Here is a 19,538-nt window from a genome sequence, read left to right on the forward strand (position 1 = left end):
TCTAACTTAAGGTTATGTTTGTAGTCACTTTTTCCCTGTAAACTCTCTTCCTCCTTATCAGCTTGATTCTTATCAGCATGACTAACTTGACAGCCACACAAAACCACGGTGAGATGCAGAGCCAGTTAAATACTGGCTCACTCCAGAGTTGAGGACCAGGCCAAAGGAGGCTGTAAGAGTATTTCCCGACAGCTGCAGCCCTGCCATGATCCAATCAGAATGTGGAATGTTCTGGAACAGTCCCAGATGGGCTGAACAGTCTCATGGTGAAGCAGCCAGGATGTAGCTGCAGATTCACCCCAAGGAGGGAAGTAGGGTCTCATCCCTCAAGGGACAAAACAGAGATCACCCCACCTGGAGATCCTACAGATCTGCTATCTAACAGCTCAACTTGACTGATGGCATCACAAAAAAAGTTGCCCAGGAAGTCTGCAGCTCCAGAATCCTTGGTTCACAAGTAATAGCATTCTGAGAAGCCACCCCGAGTCAGTGAAGGCAACCCTGAAACTGCTTCAGTTTCAGGCAGACCAGCGCCACCTAGTGGAAAGCACCCCACCCTGGCTCACCCCTGGAGAGGTGGCTTGGCTCGGACATGCTGGACAGAGTTGGATTCTCCAGAAGAAGGACCTCACCCCTCTATCACTCTTCCTTTCTCTAGGGACCAAGGGAGGCGAGAGGGATCTCCCAACAGAGCGTGTGACATGGGGCCTTCTGAGGTCATCAGCGTGGCTAGCAGAGACAAGCCTCCTGAGACACAAAGCCTGGGGAAGCGGACTGCTTTCCACGCTGACGGTGCCTGATGACCTCATGGGAAATCAAAGGGGCAGCTACTGGTCCTGGCCACTGTGGCCAGACCTCATCCAAAGACATTCCTGTTTCTCTCCTCAGCTGGAAAATCAGGCCATGAGGAACAATCGTCAACTTCAGGGAATCTTAGAACTAAGTGTGATGGCAAAATCTAACTCATAAACTTAATATTTTTGTGTTGAAGTAAAGACAAATGACTGATTTTAATGCACGTGCAACGTTCAAGGGTATCTGACACATTTTCAGAGTGAATGGAGGAGCTTCGGGATTCTGATTTAAAATAGGGAACTCAGGCAGGGTGGCAGATGTCTGTAACTCACATGTCTGTGACTCAGGAGGCTGAGGCAGGAGGATCACAAGTTCGAGGCCAGCCTGGGCAACTGAGAGAGATTCTGTCTCAAAATTAAATATATGCGTATGTATATATGTATAAAGGACTGGGGATATTTTTCAGTGGTAAAGTGCCTCTGGGCTCAATTCCCAGTACCTACCCCCCCAACAGAAATTCCAATTTTTAAGAAAAAAAAAAAAAAAAAAATACCAGCACGGGACCTTTAAAGTTTGCAAAGCACTTTCACACACATCATAAATGTTTCCGCGACAGCCCTGTGATGACAACATTTATTACTCTTGTCTCCCAGAGGAGAAAGATAAGCCTCAGCCAGGGTACAGCGCTTACCCAAACAGCACAGCGCTGGGATTCCCTCCAAGCCTTTCTGAATCTTGTTCTTTATTTTCTGACCCAGATGGTTCCCCAAAGAGCGAGAAATCCTTAAAACCCTCAAGTCTCTGAAAATGTAATTTTCTTCCCTAATTCTCCCTACTGGCTTGAGATGAGTCACAAACCTTAAAATACCGCTAGAATTGTCCAAATCCCACCCGGCCTGTGGCTAGTGGCCGTAGGGATTGGGTCTGACGGGCTTTGATGGTCCACTGCCATGAATGCCAAAATATTCCTAGATTTTGCTTTGTGACTCAGTTTCCTTGTTTGTAGGATGAGGCCATAAGAGCGTGTCCCTGACAGTGTCACTGGGAGATGAAGTGAGACAATGTAGCAACCATGCTAGCCTACAGTAGGTGCTCAATAAACAAGAATCAACGTTCTCCAAACATTCCTTCAGTATGCTCCCTCTGTATGCTTGAGCAATCTTAAGGCTGCAATTGTGGCTGGGGAAATGTACCAGGTCCCTCCTGGGCGCCCCTCCACCCTCTGCAGCGCTGGACCCCATCAGAAGCCCTGAACACGGTGCTCTCAGGGGCAGCAGTGCCAGGTACGACCCTTGTTACTTGTCATTTGCTTTCTGCAGGGAGAGACCTGATCACTACTTCCAGCTCCCTGCCCTGTCCTTCCTCTGACCTTGACTCCTCTGTCCCTTGCAGGGTGCATTTTCTGAACTTCTCTGCATTTCTTTTCATGGCTTCTTGTTTTCTTTAATAGCATTTTAAAAATTGAGATATACGTCACATAATATTCATTTAAAGTGGTTTTTAGGGGCTGGGGTTGTAGTGGTGGAGCACTTGCCTAGCATGTGTGAGGCACTGGGTTCAAGTCTCATCAGCACCACATACAAAAATAAATAAAGGTATCGTGTCCATCTACAGCTAAAAGTGTTTTTTTGTGTGTGTGTCACTGGACATTTATTTTTTATTCGTTTATTTATATGTGGTGCTGAGAATCGAACCCAGTGCCCCACACACGCTAGGCAAGCGCGCTACCACTGAGCAACAATCCCAGCCCCCTAAAAGTATTTTTTAAAAACTGGTTTTTAGTACCATGTTGTCCAACAGCACCACAACTGTTCCAGAACATTCCCATCACCCTCAAAAGAAACCCATACAATTGGCAGTTCCAGCAGCTGCCCCACCCACTTCCTCCTCCCCTGCCCTGGCTCCGGAGCTTCTTTGCTCTCATTTCCTGAAGAGGACAGTGTTCCCAGGTGGGCTGGGCGGGAGGCGGACCTGGGGCTGTCTGAGGTGGGAGCTGGCCTGGGCTGGTCTGGGCACGGGTCTGGGACACCTGAAGAGGTTGGCACTCATTGACAGGCCAGGGTGCAGAGATTCCCTGGATAGGGCAGAGGCCTGGGCGAAGTCAAGGTCAAAGCCACAGAGCCTCCAAGCAAAGGTTAACCCAAAGGGGCTGGGCAGAAACGCTGAGGTCAGGAGCAAGAGGACTCATGGGCAACCGGGAGGAAGGTCCTTGTCAGCTCGGAGGCGCGACAAGTGCACGCAGGGCGTGTGGAATCTGCACCTCAGGGCCGAGTTGCTAGGCAGTTTGGGGGTGTCGTGGGTCTGCCCACTGGCAGGGTTTCCCTTAGCCAGACACTCCAGCCCCGGAAGGACAGGAGAGGACGAGACCTCAGACTCAGCAGCTCCTGTGATTTAAAATAAAGGAGGGAATTTGTCATTTTCAAACATTTATTTTACCATAAAAAAGGTCTTTAAAAAAAGAGGATAACAATGAATCAAAATAAATAATTTTCTAAAAAATATAATTCCTATTAAGCACTCAATGTAATTAAGTATGTATAAAGGTATTCTTAAAAAAAAAAAAAAAGAGGATAAAAATTTAGGGACAATTACCCATCTCTTCTACAGTCACCAATCCAGAAAATCAGTGGCATCAATTGAGGAAAAAAAATAGTAAGTATTGCCTGGTTACTGCTTTAAGCTTTTTTGTGTGTGGGCAGGGTTGGAACCTGGGGTCTCGCGCACATTAGGCAAATGCTCTGCCACAAGCTTCATCCCCGCGCCTAAGATTTATTCTTCACGGAGTCCAGAACAGGGGGCTGGGGTGTGGCTCGGTGGTAGAGCCAGGTGAGGCACAGAGTTCAGTCCTCAGCACCACAAAAGTAAATAAATAAAAATGTTGTGCCCATCTAGGAGCAAAGTGTATATATCTATTTTATATTTTTATTATATATAAATATATTTACATATATTAAAGTTACATATTTATATTTTTTAAAAAAGGACAGAGCACGTGGACCCTTTTGTGGTCACCTCCCTAGACTGAGTCCCATTAGCTCTTTTAAAACTTCAGTGGGGACTCGTGTCTTTTTATTTGCCCAACGAACCCAGCAGGGGGCAAGGCTGGCTCACTGAGCAGGCCCGGCCACCTTCCTGTCCTCTCAACACCCGCCCCACGAGCACCAGAGCTGTGCTGTGGACAGACACGACGTGTCACCTGGTAGTTGTTCATTCCTCGGTGGTGCCTGAACCAGCACTGATGGCTTCTGTCACCCCAAGGGCACCAAAGTCAGAGAACAAAGGTATTTTGGACTTTGGGGTTCACAACCACATTCTGGGTAGATTTGCAGCTATTCAGAAAAGCAAGCAATTAGGCAGAACTGGAGAGGTCTCTGATGTCACCAAAGACCAACGGGAAAGTTGGCAGCTCAGTGGACGCCACGGAAGGCTGGTTTATGCTGGGCAGCTTGGACCTACGTCTGAGGCCAGCAGTACTCTCTGGATATGGTCTGAGTGTGTCCACGAGGGCTCATGTGCTGGGAGCCTGGTCCTCAATGTGGCGATGTTGGAGGTGATGGACTTTAAGTGGAGCCCAGTGGGAGAGCAGGAACCGCCCCGCCCCACACTCTGGCTTCCTGTCCCCCACTGACCTCTCCCACTCTCATGCACTGACACCCAATGTGCCCTGAGATGATGCAGTCAGGGGGCCCAGCCACAGTCCACACCCTGCTCACTCAGCTTCTATAACTGGGAGCTAGGCAAACTTCATTTCTTTATTAAGTTTCCCAATCTCAAACATTTTGTTACAGTAACAGAAAATGGACTAATATAAACAGTGAAATAAAGGTGTCCGGAGACCCTGCTGGGAAGAGGGGCAGCATTAGCACACCTGTTGGGTCACACCCAGGATGCAAGGAAGGATGAGGGAGCAAGGACCACTCATACACGAGGGACTCGGGATCAGTAGCCCCTGAGCTTTCAGCGCTACCTTGTTCCCTGTCGGGGGATGGGCCAGGGAACCCTGGGACTGCCCACCTGAGGGGGCGGGGTGAATCAGGTCAAGCCACAGGGTCATAGGGAGAACCGAAGTGCTGCCCCTGCCTGTGTCCATGTCCTGGTTGCTGGAATCTGTGAACATGACCTCACTTGGAAAGGTCTTTGCAGACCCTTTAAGTTGAGCATTCGGGAGTATTTGGCCCTAAATCCAATGACGAAGGCCCTTAGAGATGTACCGAGAGGAGGAGGAGCCATGTGAAAATGGAGGCAGAGACAAGCGGTGGGGACACAAGCCAAGGAGTGCGTGCAGCCACGAGAAGCTGAAGAGGCAGGAGGTTTCTCCTCCATGGCCGCCACCTTGGTTTTGAACTTCAGAATAAGTTTTTGTTGGAAGTTACCACACTGTGACTGATCTGCTTCGGTACCCAGGGAAAGGAACACACCATTTTATGAAGAGCGAAGGGACCCGGGGGAGGCAAGCCACGCCACCTGGGGCCGGAGCCAGGAGCCGCGGCCAGGCCCTCCTTGGGGCAGATGCCCCAGCTTTCCACTGCACCAGGTCTCAGCCCCCCGCCCCTGTGTGCATTGGGACCCCCTGGGGAGCTGGTCACATTATGGGCACGGGGTCCAACTTGAGTGTGAGACAGCAGGTCTGTGGCAGAGCCAGGATGTGCGTTGCTGCTGGGTTGGGGACCCCCCTGATAAGTGCCAGCCCACCTGCCCGCGTCCTGGAAGCACCCCTCATAAGTAGATGACGAACAGCTAATATAGAGACGAATGACACCCCTCGACAGAGTCAAAACAGATAAAACTAAAGGAAAAACTACGTGCTGGCCGCAGCATGGCAGGCCTGTAATCCCAGCAGCTCAGGAGGCTGAGGCAGGAGGATCGCCAAGTTCAAAGCCAGACTTGGCACCTTAGCAAGGCCCTAAGCAAGTCAGGGAGGCCCTGTCTCTACATAAAGTATCAGAGGCAGGTGCGGCATCCCAGCCGGCCTTTCTCCGTCTCTGGCCCGCTCCCCGCACACGTCCTGGTCCTTCTCCCCCTCTTCACCTCCGCTGGCCTGGGGAGTCCTCTTCACCCTCGTGGGCGCTGGGCTTTGAACACTGGTGTTGTTCAGCGCCCTGTGTGCACAGCGCCCCCTCCCTGAAGTCCCAAGTCGCCACCCCAACAGCTCCAAAACCCGGGCACTGCCTTTCTCCTTGGCAAGAAGATGACCCCAGGTGGTGTAAGACCCACGACCAGATGAACCCCAGGCCCCTGGCACGGAGCGGCTGTGGCCCGAGGGCTTCCCATGCTGCTGGGAAGCACCGGGTGCAGCTTCTCCGGGAACAGGCAGCGCCCACCCTGCAGGTGGCCGGCGCAGAGGGACTCACACACGCTGGTAGCACATGGTACTCTTTATTGTGACACGCAGTGGCGGACATCTGTAAACCAGCTTGCTGTAGTGGTGGCAGCCGTAACACACGCTAAGGCACTTTCGTTATAGAAAAGGGCGCTCGCCAGGGGTGCTGCTCACCCCCTGGTGACAGCAGCTGGGACCTGAATTCAGCGCTTTCTAGGCACACGGAGAGCTTCATGATTTGCTGAGTTTCTTTCCTTTCAAAAAATGCCTCTTGCCACAAGCGAGTCTAAATGCAGCATTCACAACCAGGAGCACGAGCGGACTCGGCAGCCAGTGTCGACCAGGACAGCCCTCTTCTAAACACGGTTCCCAAGGACAGGCAGCGGGAAGGACTCGGCATCCTATCACTTATTACAAGAAGGGAAAAAGAAGCCTTCTCTTCCTTTCGAAGACCCCGCAGGCGGCCCACGTGAAACTGCTGAGTCGGCGTGCAGGTGCGCCACCCTCAGGCCGCCCTGGCGCAGGCGCAGGCTGCAGAGGGCCCTAGCCTCTGCCGCGCTGGCTGCAAGGCTTGGGACGAGTCCCTGAACCATTAAATACATTTGGTCCCCAAGAATGTTGGGAGAAGCCACGGGAAGGCTGCTGGACTTGGCAGTGGCCCAGACGCCCTGCCTGCTCGGCCCTGCCAGCCTCGCTGTGCAGGGAGGGACAGGGGCTCTTGGCCGAGGAGGGAGGGGGCATTGCACTTGAGACATTTTAGATCAGGAAGGGGGCAGGGGGCACGGTGCCACCTAGAAGGCGTGGGAGGAATGGCCCCGCCCCAGCATTCTGTGCCCTGCACAGAGGGGGCACTCCTGGGCCACTCCCTGGGGACACTAGGGACCCAGGGAGGGACCGGCGGGAAGAGGCGTGAGGTCACCACGTGTGATTGCCAACAGCAGAGAGGGAGGCGGAGGGGAGAGCTGGCGGCAGGGCGGGGAGGGTGACACACTTCTGGGGTGTCTGGCTATCAAAACTTCTTTAGTCTGAAGAAAAATAGATTCATAGAAAACTCTGGGGCCCACCCCGGGGCTGCCCTCGCCTCGCCCGCCATCTGTGCTCGTAGGCGAGAGGGTGGAGACCTGCGGGTCACTTGTTCCCGGGCCTGGGCCTGGCCCTGACTCTTTGGTATCAGATTCTCGAGGTGGGAGGGGAGCTGGGGCTGCAGCGGGGAAGCCAAAGCCCTCGACGAGGCTGGGGGACGGGGTGGCGGTCACAGCAGTCCTGAGGTGGGTGCCGCGGCGTCCGCTGTCCGTCCGGCTCGGGCAGCAGCAGCAGGAGGCGCCTACTCGGCAGGCTTGGCCTCGGCCCCGTCAGCCCTGCCGTCCACCTCCTCGTCTGAGCCGTCGCCAGGGCCTTTCCGGGCCATTCGACGGGGCACAACGAATGGTAGGTCCCCACGCCTGCAGACGGAGGGAGAGTCAGGGGCTCGGAGGTGACCGCACACGGCGCACATTCAGAGGCGCGGCAGAGATGCCGGGCACCCCAGGAGTGGCCGTGCTGGGGGCTGCCGCTCTCCGTGCGGACAGGGACACTCAAGGAAGCAGAGGGTCCTGCAAACCCTTCATGAACCAGACGCTGGCACTGATGGTTCAGGGAACAGGACTGACCAGAGGGGGAGGCAGAGAAGTGGCCCTGTCACTTTCCCGAGCAGCTGTCTCGCCGCTCAGGCGGGTGGCTGGGTGTGGCTCGGTAGCACAGCCCTTGCCTGGCCTGAGCCCCTGGGCAGCATCCCCCCAAATCAACACCGCTGCCCAAAGCAGGTGGAACCAAGAAATATATGGGGCCCAAAGACGGGCTTCCTCATCGGATCAAATCAGAAAATTCACGTGGAATACTGACGACAAAAGCCTGGTCTTGGGTTGGGGAGATGGCTCAGCTGGTAGGATGCTTGCCTTGCAAGCACAGGGCCCTGGGTTCAATCCCAGCACCGCAAAAAAAAAAAAAAAAAAAAAAAAAAACCTGTTCTTACTATATATATTTTTTTCCTTCAAAAAAATAGGGCCCTGTGAGGAGGTAAGGAACGCGAATCTCGGCGGGAAAGATCCCGTGGCCAGCGCTGACGCCTGCTCGCCAGCAGCCGCCCACTCGTGGATAACTCCTGCGTGCTGATGCTTGCTGGCAGGGGCCCGGAGGCGGCCCGCAACTAATCCAGAGACCCAGCACAGGGCTGGGGACGCGGCTCGGTGGCAGACCGCTCGCCTAACAAGTGCGAAGCCCTGGGTTCCATCCTCAGCAAGACCACCCGCCACCTGGGAGGGTGCCGGGTCTGGAGCTGGGGGACAGACTGCCAAGGAAACAGGCTGGGCCCGGCCCCAAGCCAGGGAGGACCAGGGAGGCCGCTGCTCTGTGACGGGCACCACTGGGTTTGTCGCCGAGCTCCTTGCTCCCGGCTCCGGCTGAGACCTGTGACCAGGCGTACAGGAGGCAAGTCCAGAAGAGGCCAGCGCTGGAAGGACAGACCAGGGCGTGGCCGGGGCTCACCTGAGCTTGTTCTTCAGGGAGCTGACCTCGCGGTTCATGGCGTCCGCGGTCTCCGTGGCGTCCTCCAGCTCGCGCTGCAGCTTCCGGCGCGAGGCATTGGCCCTCTGGGCCTCCTCCTCGGCCTCCTCCAGCTGCCGCTTGAGCTGCTTCAGGCGGGTGGACGCCTTGTCTGCCTGCGGGCGGTGAGAAAGGGCCCTGGTGAGGGCTGTGGCCTGTGCCTGCCGCCCGCCGCCCGCCGCCCACTGCCCGGCGCTCACCTGGTCCTTGTACTGCTCTGCATTCCTGCGCTCATCGTCCACCTGCAGCAGCACGTCCTTCAGCTTCTTCTCCGCCCGGCGCACCTGCTTGGAGGCTGCTTGGCGCTCCCTGTGTGGCAGACACGTGGCTCAGGGGGCGCGCTCCCAGTGAGGCCGGCTGGTAGCCTTCTGTACCCCCATTTCTGGGCCTCGCTGGCATCCACTCCGTGGGAAGGCCTTAAGGCTGAGGCACAGGTCCTCCCTGGACACCTGCGAGCCGCTGGGTCCTGGGACAGGCACAGGCCTTGAAGAGCAGGGTTTGGGGTCTGGTGCGACCCCACTGCCTCCAGAGCAGCCTTGGACGTGCTAGACCTCGATGGCTATGAGGGGCAGGACCCCGGCTCTCCAGGGGGGCCGCAGGCAGGGCCCCAGCACATCCATGAGGGCCCACGTGGGAAGATGGGCTCTGGGCTCAGAGACCGCTGGTTCCTGATGCAACTCAGGGCAGGACCCAGGCAGGGCCTATGGCTTTCCCAGGGGGTGGACAGAAATGCCACCTGCCAACTTGGGCAGGGCAAGGGGCACCTACTTGGTCTCGTTGTCCAATTGCTCCTCCAGCTGTGCGATCTTGGCCTCAAGGGCAGTGATGGAGGCCTTGTACTTGGACTTGACGGTGCCCTCCATCTCCTGCAGCTTGACCTTGAGCTCCTTGTTCTGGCGCTCCAGCTGCTGCCGCGCGTTCTCATTCTTCTGGGCGTGGCTGCGCTCCAGGTTCAGGTCGGTGTTGATCTGGTCGATCTGCAGAAAGGAGGGTTGGTGACCTCGGGAAAGCCTGGGCCCCAGCTGTCGGCCAGAGGAGCAGGCAGCAGGATCCCACCAGGCCCCAGAAACCTCCCGACGCCCAGGAGGGGCACCACAAGGAGACCCCTGCCACTGGCAGCAGTTCCCAGGAGTCGGGACCGTGGCGCCCAGCCTGGGCTTCTGCAGCCTCGGTCTGCTGCACCAGGGCTGGGGGCGGCCGGCCCAGCCACCTGTGCCCACCTGCAGGTTGGCCTTCTTCAGGCGGTCGTTGATGAGCTCCGTGTTGCCCTGCTCCTCTTCCAGCTCCTCCTCCAGCTGCGCAATACGCGCCTCCAGCCGCCGCTTCTCCTCCAGCGCCAGCGCTCTGGGGAGGCAGCGGGTGAGGGCCATGGGCTGGGGAGACCCTCAGGCCCACCTCTTGTGCCCCTGTTGCTCACCCTTTGCCGCTGCTGTTGGCAATCTCGTCGGCCAGTTCATCTCGCTCCTGCTGGGCCTGACGCTTGGCACGCTCGGCAGCTGCCAGTTCCTGCCAGGAAGGCCAGGTGTGACCTCGGGGCTGCTGGGGCCTTCATCCCGCACACACACGGCCAGGGGCCCTCTCCCTCCACATAGCCTTTCCCGGGAGCCCCTGAGCTCACAGGCCAATTACTCCCTCTGCGGTCACAGCTTTAGTGCCACATGTTTACAAAACCCCTGTATGTAAGGTGCTAGGAACCAAAACTGGGGCCATGGATACAAATGAGAAATACCCGGGCCTGACAGGAGGCCACGCGAGCAGACCCATTGCTGGTCTCTGCTCCAGACAGACCAGAGATCAGGAAGGCCGAGACACAGGTGTGGGTCCAGGCTGGAGCCCCGGGCTCTGCCCACCAGGGGACACTTTCTCCCTGGGGTGAGGCAGCCTCCATAGAGACCCACACCTGACAGAGGTGGGAGGGACCACCAGGCAGGAAGTGCCTGAACTGCGGCTGGCTGTGAGCACGTCAGGAGCCAGGAATGTCTCGGAGGAGACCAAGGTCTGTTGCCTGGGCACCCGACGAGGCCACCAGCGGACACACAGGCCCCTCATCCCAATAGTCACTCTTTTTCGCTGTGTGTGCATGTTGATCGCACCAGGGACCTGGCCATGTGCAGGGGCCCTGGAGGGAATCCAGGCCCCCTCCTGGAGGCTGGGGTTCGCTGTTGAGCCTCCCTGCGGATCCCGGCTGGAGGTGAGGACCTGAGCCGCAGTGCTGGCTGGAGGGCAGTCGTGCCTGTCCCTGTGGCTGGCTCACCTCCTGCAGTTGGATCATCTCCGCCTCCATGCTCTTGAGCTTCTTCTCGTTCTCCTTGGCCTGTGCCAGGATCTCCTCGCGGGAGGCCCGGGTGTCCTCCAGCTCCCGCATGCAGTCCTTCATCTGGGCCTGGTGGGGAGGGGAGGTGAGCACCACGACCCACGCCAACCGTGGGACACCTCGCTGACAGGGGCCGACTCTGACCCGACGCCACACTTAACCAACTGGGGCAAAACAGCCATGAACAACAACCTAGCACAGGGTTCCCTGCCGCTTTAACCTCGTTTCCAGGTCAGGTTCACAAAGTACGCGGCGCTCAGGAGCTCTCGGCCTGGCCCCCTCCTCGCCCTCTGCAACTTCCCAAGACTTGCGTGTGCTCACGGCGCTGCCCGACACCTGACTCGGGGTCAGCACCATGCCGTCTGGCTGCCAGGCAGAAGGCACGCTGCCTCCGGTGACTCGCCTGCCTTCTGCTTCGACTCCCAAGATAGCGTCCAAAAGCCTTTTTCCCTTCCCTGGGATTCCCTGAGCACCCGGCCAGGCTGTACCAGCTACAGAGGCCATCGGCAGTCCTCCATCTGTCCCCACTACCTGGCCCACAATAATTTAAAAAAAATTTTTTTAAGGTGCTGGGGACTGAACCCAAGGCCTTATGCATGGTACTTCCTGCTCAGAGGGAAGGCGGTGGGCCCCAGCCTTCGCTGATCTTGCCCTCTGCCCAGCCTGGCCTCACCTGCAGCTTCCGCAGCTGCTTGATGGCCTCCTCTCGGTTCTTGTTGGCCGTATCAATGTGCGCCTCCAGATCTTTCAGGTCCATCTCCAGTTTCTTCCGAGCAGCCACTGCCATTGAGCGCTGCTTCCTCTCGTCCTCCAGCTCTGCCTCCATCTCCCGCACCTGAGGAACACCAGCAGCTCAGAAGGCCGGGCGCATGGGGACCCCACTCCGGCTGAGCCTGGAGAAACTCAGGCCAATCCCACAGATCTAGGGGGCCTTCCAGGGCCAGTGAGGGCTACTGACCCTCGAAACTCTGATATGTGAGGCAACAAGCCCTGGACAGAGGACAGAAGGGAGCTGTGGAAGGAATGGTCCAGGAACCTCACGGCCCAGGAGCAGCAAGGGGAGTTGGGATGGAAGGGGGCCTGCTGGGGATCAGGGAAGCCCCTGGCGCACTGCCGGAGCAGGGAGGGCCCCACGTACCTGTCTGACCAGCTGCTTCTTCTTCTCTTCACTCTGCTCGTCGCGGCCCTGCAGGTCTCGCTCAAACTGGGCTTTCATAGCCTGCAGGTTCACCTCCAGCCGCAGCTTGGCGTCCTCGGTGGCCTGCAGCTCATCCTCCAGCTCCTCAAGCTGGGTCTTCATCTCCTCCACCTGCTGCTCCAGGGCCCGCTTGGACTTCTCCAGCTCGTGGACCTGACCCCAAGAGCTAGGTCAGATTGGACGTGCGGGCAGTGCCCACCCTGGCCCATGCTGCCCGCTGCCCGCCCGAGGCCCCGTGGCAGGCCACTGCTCACGCTCTTGCCCACGTCGTCCTTAGAGCTCATGAGGTCCTCCATCTCCGTGCGGAACTGCTTGTTGAGCCGCTCCAGCTCCGCCTTCTGCTCCATGGCCTCTTCCAACGCCCGGGCCAGTGACAGTGCCTTGGTCTCCTTCTCGCGGGCCTCCGCCTCGGCACGGTCACGTTCCTCTGCGTACTTGGCTGAGATAGTCTTCTCTTCAGCCAGGAGCTGGGAGAGAGGCGGGCACTGTGAGGCCAGAGCCATGGGCCACCGCGGGCGCACCAGGCAGGCCCCAGGTCCAGTGGGCCCGAGGTTGCCGACTGAGAACTGGCTGGCCAGGGATGACAGACATGGTCCAGTGTGTCCTCGCAGCCAGATGAAGGCTGAGATTCCTCTACCAGCAAGTTTTGATCTGTTTAGTTTTTATCACTTAATAGTAACACAAGTGCCCCTTCTAGGAGAACCCACAGGAAATAACCCACGCCCCCTGAAGTGGGGAAACCTTTGGCTCAGAGACAAGGGAGACAATGGAGCCGGGCCTCCTCCAGGGTCGCTTTCCAGCCCCCGGTGTCTGCTCTCTGCCAGTGCTGCGCTCTGTGTGGCCACCTTGCCCATGCCCTTTGCCCTGCTCCACACTGGTTCCCTGTGCTATGACCATGTCCACAAGGCCAGAGAGCACACTGGTTCCTGGGGCAACTCCTGGATCCTGCTCCTACAGTGCACAGCCAGGCCACACGCAAATGGACAAGCGTGGCTGTGTGCAAGGAAGCGCACTTCGTGGGCCGGGCGCGGCTGTGGTTTGCTGCCTGACTCATCTACTCTGTGATTCGACTCAGCCCCTGCACCTGGGTCTCTGGAGGCTGCCTCCACTCTTTCAGAATGAGGACTAGAAGCTGGGTGCAGTGGCGCATGCCTGTAATCCCAGACAGGAGGATCCTGAGTTCAAGGCCAGCCTCAGCAACTTAATCAGGCCCTAAGGAAACTTAGCAGACCCTGTCTCTAAATAGAAGTAAAAAAAGCTGGGCATGTGGCTCAGTGGTTCGGCACCTCTGGGTTCATCCTTGGTACAAAAAAAAGGGGGGGGGGAGCACTAAATATGAACATACACGAAGCATTTTAAATGGGAGTTAAGACCAGCTTGTTTTAGAAAATTTGTAACAGAAACAAAAACAAAGGAAAAGACACTCCCGAACCTGTCGTGGAGAAAACTCATCTGCTTGCTTCTCCCCAGGCCCCTCGGCCAGCTGGAGACTGAGGAGCCCCGGGCGCCTGTCCCCTCCCGGCCTCTCCCAGGCCCTGTGCTGTTGGCGAGAGAGATGAGGAGACTGCACACCTGGTCGAACTTCTTCTGCTTCTTCTCCAGGTTGGACACGCTCTGCCGCTGGTGGTCCAGGTCCACCAGCAGGTCGTCCAGCTCCTGCTGCAGCCGCGTCTTGGTCTTCTCCAGCTTGTCATAGGCGGCCACCTTCTCCTCATGCCGCTGGCTCAGCCCTTCCAGGTCCTTCTGGAGCTTCCGCTTGGCTTCCTCTGCGGTCTCCAGGCACCCCATGCCGTCCTCCATCTTCTTCTTCATGTCAGTCACCTGGGCAGGAGCAGGGAGTGAGTTAAGGGACCCCAAGGTGTCACACCCACCCCTGTGACACCCCCAAGAGGGGAACCAGTAGTCAACCTCCCTCCTCCATGGGGGAAGGAAAAGGGAGCCCCTGCTGAGGGGCACGGGCACCTGGGCTTGGAGGGTGGCCATCTGCTTCTCCAGGTTGCGCTTGGCCTCCTCCTCCTCCTCCAGCTGCTCCTTGAAGGAGTTCTTCTCGTCCTCCACCTGCTTCAGCTTGGTGCTCAGGCTCAGCTTCTGCCGGTTCTCCTCCTGCAGCAGCTCCTACTCCCGAGGACAGGGGTGCGGGTGTTCAGTGGGGGAGCTGGTCTCATGCACAACCACCCCCAGTGGGAGGGAGGGCCAGCCCTTCTGACTTAGGGGACAGCCAGAGGTCTGGTGCTGAGGCCACGTGGGCACAGGAGGGATCCAGCTTCTGGTTCCTGATGCGTCCTTACCTGAGTGTCCTGCAGCTGGGACTCCAGGGCCGAGAAGTCCTTGGTGAGTTTGCTGGATTTGCTGTCAGACTGGTTGAGAAGGCCAGTAACATTGTCCAGCTCGACCTGCACGGGAAGAGGCAAGGACCCTGAGCCAGCCATACCTGCACTGGCAACGCTGGGCCTGCGCCTCGGGGCCTGCGCCTTGAGCCTCGCCGAGAAGCTGGTGCAGGAGGGAGGCCGAGGGAGTACCCCGTGGCCCAGGCCTCACCTGCAGCTTGGTGACCCTGTCGGCCAGCTCCGTGCGCACGCGCTCTCCCTCGCTGAACTTGACCTGCAGCTCCTGCAGCTGGGCCTCCACCTTCTTGCGCCTGTGCTCCGAGTCCCCCTTGCCCTGCAGCAGGGCCTTCACCTCGTTGGCCAGCTCTCCCCGCTCGCTCTCCAGGGTCTGCTTCGCCTTCTCCAGGGTGGCCTTCACCTGTGAGGAAAGACGAAGACGGGACCCACACCGCTGGTCTCCCATCTCTGAGGAGCCCCCAACTTAGGCCCAGAACCAGCTGCCTCTGCAGCAAAAATGATGGCTGCCAGCAAGAGCCCAGACTTGGAAAGCCCAGGCTTGTCCTCCTCTCTCAGAGTGAGATGCGCCCTCATCTCTGAGGACCCTGGCTTCCCAATCTCTAAAATAATCCCTGCCTGGCCTCCCTCCCTGGGAGGAAGGAATATTTAATTTTTTGGTCCCAGGGATTGAACCCAGGGGTGCTTAACCACTGAGCCACATCCCCAGCCCTTTATTATATTTTATTTAGAGACAGGGTCTCATTTAAGTTGCTTAGGGCGTCGAGGAGTTTTAAGGTTGGCTTTGAAATTGCGGTCCTCCTGTCTCAGCTTCCCAAGCAGCTGGGATTACAGGCGTGCACCACCATGCCTGCCGGGAGGGCATGTTGTAATATACATAAGGTGTATTGTAATATGTAAGGTGTTGTTGTGGGTGTTAGAATTTCAGCAATGTTTATAACGCAATGAGGGAAACTCTAATTGTTTTTGGACTTCCGAAAAAAACTCTTCTGATTTTTGATGTTCAAAGTAATAATGTGATGTTCTTTCACGAAATATAAAAGTGGAATTCACAAAATAAATGCAAAAAATCCCATTCTAGACAGCCCTGGGGGCGCTCAGCAAGTTCAAGGTTAAACTGGTCCCTAAGTGAGTGCAAAGGCTGCTCCGTAGAATCCTGAGAACAAAGGAAGGACCCGACACAGAGCAGGGCGGCTGAGGGAGGCAAGCAGGCCACACGAAGAGCCTGTGACCTCTCCAGGGGTCGCCTAGAGCAACTGTGAGCTGTAACCGCAGGGGACCCAACTCCTGTCAGGGAGCTGCTTGTCACCAGCTGCAGGGCCAGGAAGCCCGGTGGATGGCCATCACCCAGGTTTCCTAGTCAGGGGTCAGCAGACCACTCGTGGACGCTCAGTCTGAAAAGGGCCACCAAGGCCCTGACACTGGGTGGGGTGGCTCTGACGCCCTGAAGCTTTCTGACCCGCAGCTGTGGAACAGAATAAGAGCACGCTTTCAGGGCGGCTTCCTTAGTCTCCACTAAGCGCCCTCACAGGATAGGCCCCTCCTCTGCCCGGGTCACTCAGGAGCTGGCAATCTGAGGCAGAATCGCTCTTCTCTTCAGGACTGATTTAGAGACAGCAAGGGTCGCTCCTGCAGAGCAGCCTGGCCCAGGAAGCCACGCACCCTCTTCGTCTGCTCCAGCTGCTCGGCCAGCTCCTCCACCGCCTGGGAGTGCTTCTGCCTCATCTCCTGGATCTGAGCCTCGTGGGTCTTGGCCTCCTCCTCCAGGGTCTTTTTCAGGATGTTCACTTCCTGCTCACGTTTGGACCTGTGCAGAGAAATGCCCTCAGAGCGGCGCTCAAGGACCCTGTGCCCTGGGCTCTTGCCTGACCAGGGAGGCCTGGCCAACGGCACTTGTTTACCACCCTTCTCCCTCCTTGGCCTCCATCCTGCAGCCCAGGCTCACAGACACACTCTGGTGAGGCTCCTGTACCCTTGCAACCTAGGGCCCTCCCTTGCTTTACCCCAGACCTCTAGCGGGCTTCTTTAGCTGCTCCAGGCAGAGAGAAGTCGCTGAGCAACTATCCACGTCCACACTCTGCACCTGAGGCCACTGTGTGTGCAGAGGCTGGCCTCCAGCCCCTCCGCACAAGGCGTCCTCACTTCCCGGCCCTCCCCATCCTCCATGACCTGCCAGCAGCCCACACCTGAGCTCCTGCTGGGCGGCCGTGGAATCCAGGGTGTCCTCCAGCTCGGTTTTCAGCGCCTCCAGCTCTTCCCCAAGGTCCCGCTTCTGCTTCTCAGCTTTATTCCTAGAAGCACGCTCGGACTCCAAGTCTTCCTGGAGTTCAGAAATCTGAGATTCCAGCTCCCGGATCTTCTTCAGGGCCATGTTCTTCTGTGCAGCTTCTTCTTCCACTCTGCCAAAGGGACCATAGCATGGTGAGAGGCCAGTTCCACCCTCGAGGTGCGGGTTTGCAGAGGAGGCCTGGTGGGGGCTGGCAGAGCCGTATCTGGCAGGCGTGAGGCTCACTCTCAGCAAGTCACCAGCCAAGGCATCTGCTCAGAAGGTTTAAGAACAATGCCCCTTGGAAAACTAGAAACAGTTCCCGACTAAGGTTCACGACTTTAATAAGATGTTATAGTTCTTGATGACTGCAACTGAAACTGTGACCGCACCAGGAACTTCAGATGGTCAAGAAGTGTTGACGTTAGGTTCCCCGAGGGTGACAAAGGGATCACTGTGGAGGATGTGGACGGGGAGGCTATGTAGGGTGGGGCAGGGCGTATGTGGGAAATCGCTGCATCTTCTGCTCAATCTTGCTGTGAATATAAAAAAGTTTGATTTTTTAAAAAAATGTGTGCTTCTAGCTAATAAATTAAAAAGGGAAAGTGAAATGGCAGGAGGGGAGGGGAGGACTCCCTGAGGCAGGCGACGGAGTTTCAGACGGCTCTCTGGGGGACTCTTTATAGAAACAGAGGCAAAGCTGTCCTCCGAGGGATGAGGATGGCGCGTGTCTGCACACTGGCTTGTCCAGAGCGCGTGTGCAGCTCCTGATGCTCCGGGAGGGGACGGGGAGCCGGGCCAGGGCCGACACCAGTAACCCAGACTCACCGGGCCAGCGCGGCCTGCAGCTCCTCCTCCTTCTTGGCCAGCTGCATCTTAAGCTCGGCGATTTGCGCCTGCAGCTCGGCGATCTGGTCGCTGAGGTCTGTGGAGTCTCCCTCCAGCTTGCGGCGAGTCTTCTCCAGCTCCTGCCGCTGCTTCTCCTCCCTGCGGAGGCGCTCTGCGGGGAGGGCGGGGGTGCAGAGTCCTCAGCGGCCACGGCTTCCCGCCTGCTTTCCTTTACTCATGTAATCTACTCAACGCTTATTGCAAAACAACGTTAAGATCCAAAGGGTCACCACACAGCCCACCACACCCAACTCCTGGACAGAGGACACTCAGGAGCCACTGAGGCCCTGTCTCGCGCTCCGTCCTGCCCTTCCCACACAGCAGTCCCGCTCTCAAGTTTGCATCTTCCCCCGCCGGCTTTCCCTTGCGGCTGGACCACGCTCTGCACCCTGGTGAACTCACACGAGGGAGTTGGAAAAGCAGAGTGGGGTCCAACGCCTGGCTTTACAGCTCCTTAGTGATGTCACCTGGGTAACTAACTTAACCATCCCGTCTCTGGTTCTGAGAGTGAGGATGAGAAGACGCCCTATGCCAACAGGCTACTGCGGGGCACGGATGAGTGAGCCTCATCCAGCGCTCAGTGCCAGCCTTCGTGAGCACGGGAAGGGGTGAGCGGTTTCCTTCCCAGACTTGCCGGGCTGCTCGAGCTGGCGCTCTGGAGACACACGGTAAGGCTCGCGGGATCTACCGACTCGGGCTTGTCTCGCACCCAGTACGTGCACCTACCACGACCTCCTATGCTAAGCATAGTCCTCCTATGCTAAGGGCAGCTGGGTGGTGTTGGTGTGCGCTCTTAGGCACAAGGCCAGAGTTTCTCTGCCCATGCCTCTCAGGGCACATGGCCACGGGCATCCAACAGGACTGCTGGGTAGAAGGCACAGGCAGCTTCAGTCTCCCAGGCAATGGCTGCTCATGCTCAAAGCCATCTACCATTTACACCCCACACAACGTGCCTGTATTCTGATTGGCCTACATCTCCGTCAACACATGTTGGTGTCTGACTTTACGTGCCTCACGGTGGCAGCTCCGGACTCCCCCCAGGTGAGGGAAGGCATCTGTGGGAGAGGCACTCCCTGCATAGAGGCCGACCTGCCCCACTGGCTCAACTCACCTCATTAGGTACCGAGCAGGGCCAGGCAGGGTGGTGTCGCCAAACTGAGGGAAGCTCTCCCAGGCCCAGCCTGCATGGTTTGGCCCCACGTCTACCAGGCCTTGGCTGGGAGTGGCCTGGGCACCTGAACCCCCAGCTGCCCACGCCTCTTAAAGGGCAGGGGCAGGGCTCCGCAGAAGCCAGTCTCCCTCCTGCCTCCAACCAGGCAGTGACCCTGGCCAGGTGCAGTGGCACGTGACTGTAATTCCAGCTACTCAAGAGGCTAAGGCAGGAGGACCAAGTGCCAGGTCCACCTAGTCAACTGAGCGAGACCCTGTCTCACGATAAAATTTAAAAGGGCTGGGATGTGGCTCAGCATTAGAGCACTTTCTAGCAAAGGTGAGACCCTGTCCTCAATCCCAGGGCCATGAAGACTAAAGAGCCAAGCCATGCTCTCTAGCACCTCCGTCCAGCGCTCCACAGCACACGTTCATGTGAACGGAACGCCTGCTGACCCTCTCGCGGCTCCCTGTGTAGGTAGAGAAGCTACGGCCGGTGCAGATTAATAGATGTGAGGTGACACAGCTGGTAGGGGACCGAGCTGTTCGGTTCTAGGTTAAAACCCAGACCCCCTGTGGGTGGCTCAGGAGCTTCTGAGAACACGTTTCCAATAACGCAGTGACGCCAAAGGTTCATCCTGAAGACTCCTCACCTAGGCTCAGAGTCCACCAGCCACAGGGACCTG

The 19,538-nt window shown here is 57.4% G+C and overlaps 1 protein-coding gene across 1 annotated transcript in view; it reads right to left on the reverse strand.

Annotated features, from left to right (window-relative positions):
• Nucleotides 1–6,152: 6,152 nt before the first annotated feature.
• Nucleotides 6,153–19,538, reverse strand: part of MYH9 (myosin heavy chain 9) — a 78,518-nt gene continuing 65,132 nt past the window's right edge. Inside the window, 17 exon segments of the mRNA XM_079142239.1 lie at nucleotides 6,153–7,557; nucleotides 8,639–8,811; nucleotides 8,896–9,004; nucleotides 9,464–9,672; nucleotides 9,916–10,039; nucleotides 10,113–10,201; nucleotides 10,950–11,078; nucleotides 11,683–11,844; nucleotides 12,148–12,360; nucleotides 12,462–12,674; nucleotides 13,780–14,028; nucleotides 14,170–14,322; nucleotides 14,496–14,600; nucleotides 14,746–14,952; nucleotides 16,212–16,356; nucleotides 16,736–16,948; nucleotides 17,644–17,815. Coding sequence (XP_078998365.1) covers nucleotides 7,440–7,557; nucleotides 8,639–8,811; nucleotides 8,896–9,004; nucleotides 9,464–9,672; nucleotides 9,916–10,039; nucleotides 10,113–10,201; nucleotides 10,950–11,078; nucleotides 11,683–11,844; nucleotides 12,148–12,360; nucleotides 12,462–12,674; nucleotides 13,780–14,028; nucleotides 14,170–14,322; nucleotides 14,496–14,600; nucleotides 14,746–14,952; nucleotides 16,212–16,356; nucleotides 16,736–16,948; nucleotides 17,644–17,815 — 2,783 coding nt within the window. The 3' untranslated portion in view covers nucleotides 6,153–7,439.

Source organism: Sciurus vulgaris (genome assembly GCF_902686455.1).
Source record: "Sciurus vulgaris genome assembly, chromosome: 5".
NCBI lineage: Eukaryota > Metazoa > Chordata > Mammalia > Rodentia > Sciuridae > Sciurus > Sciurus vulgaris.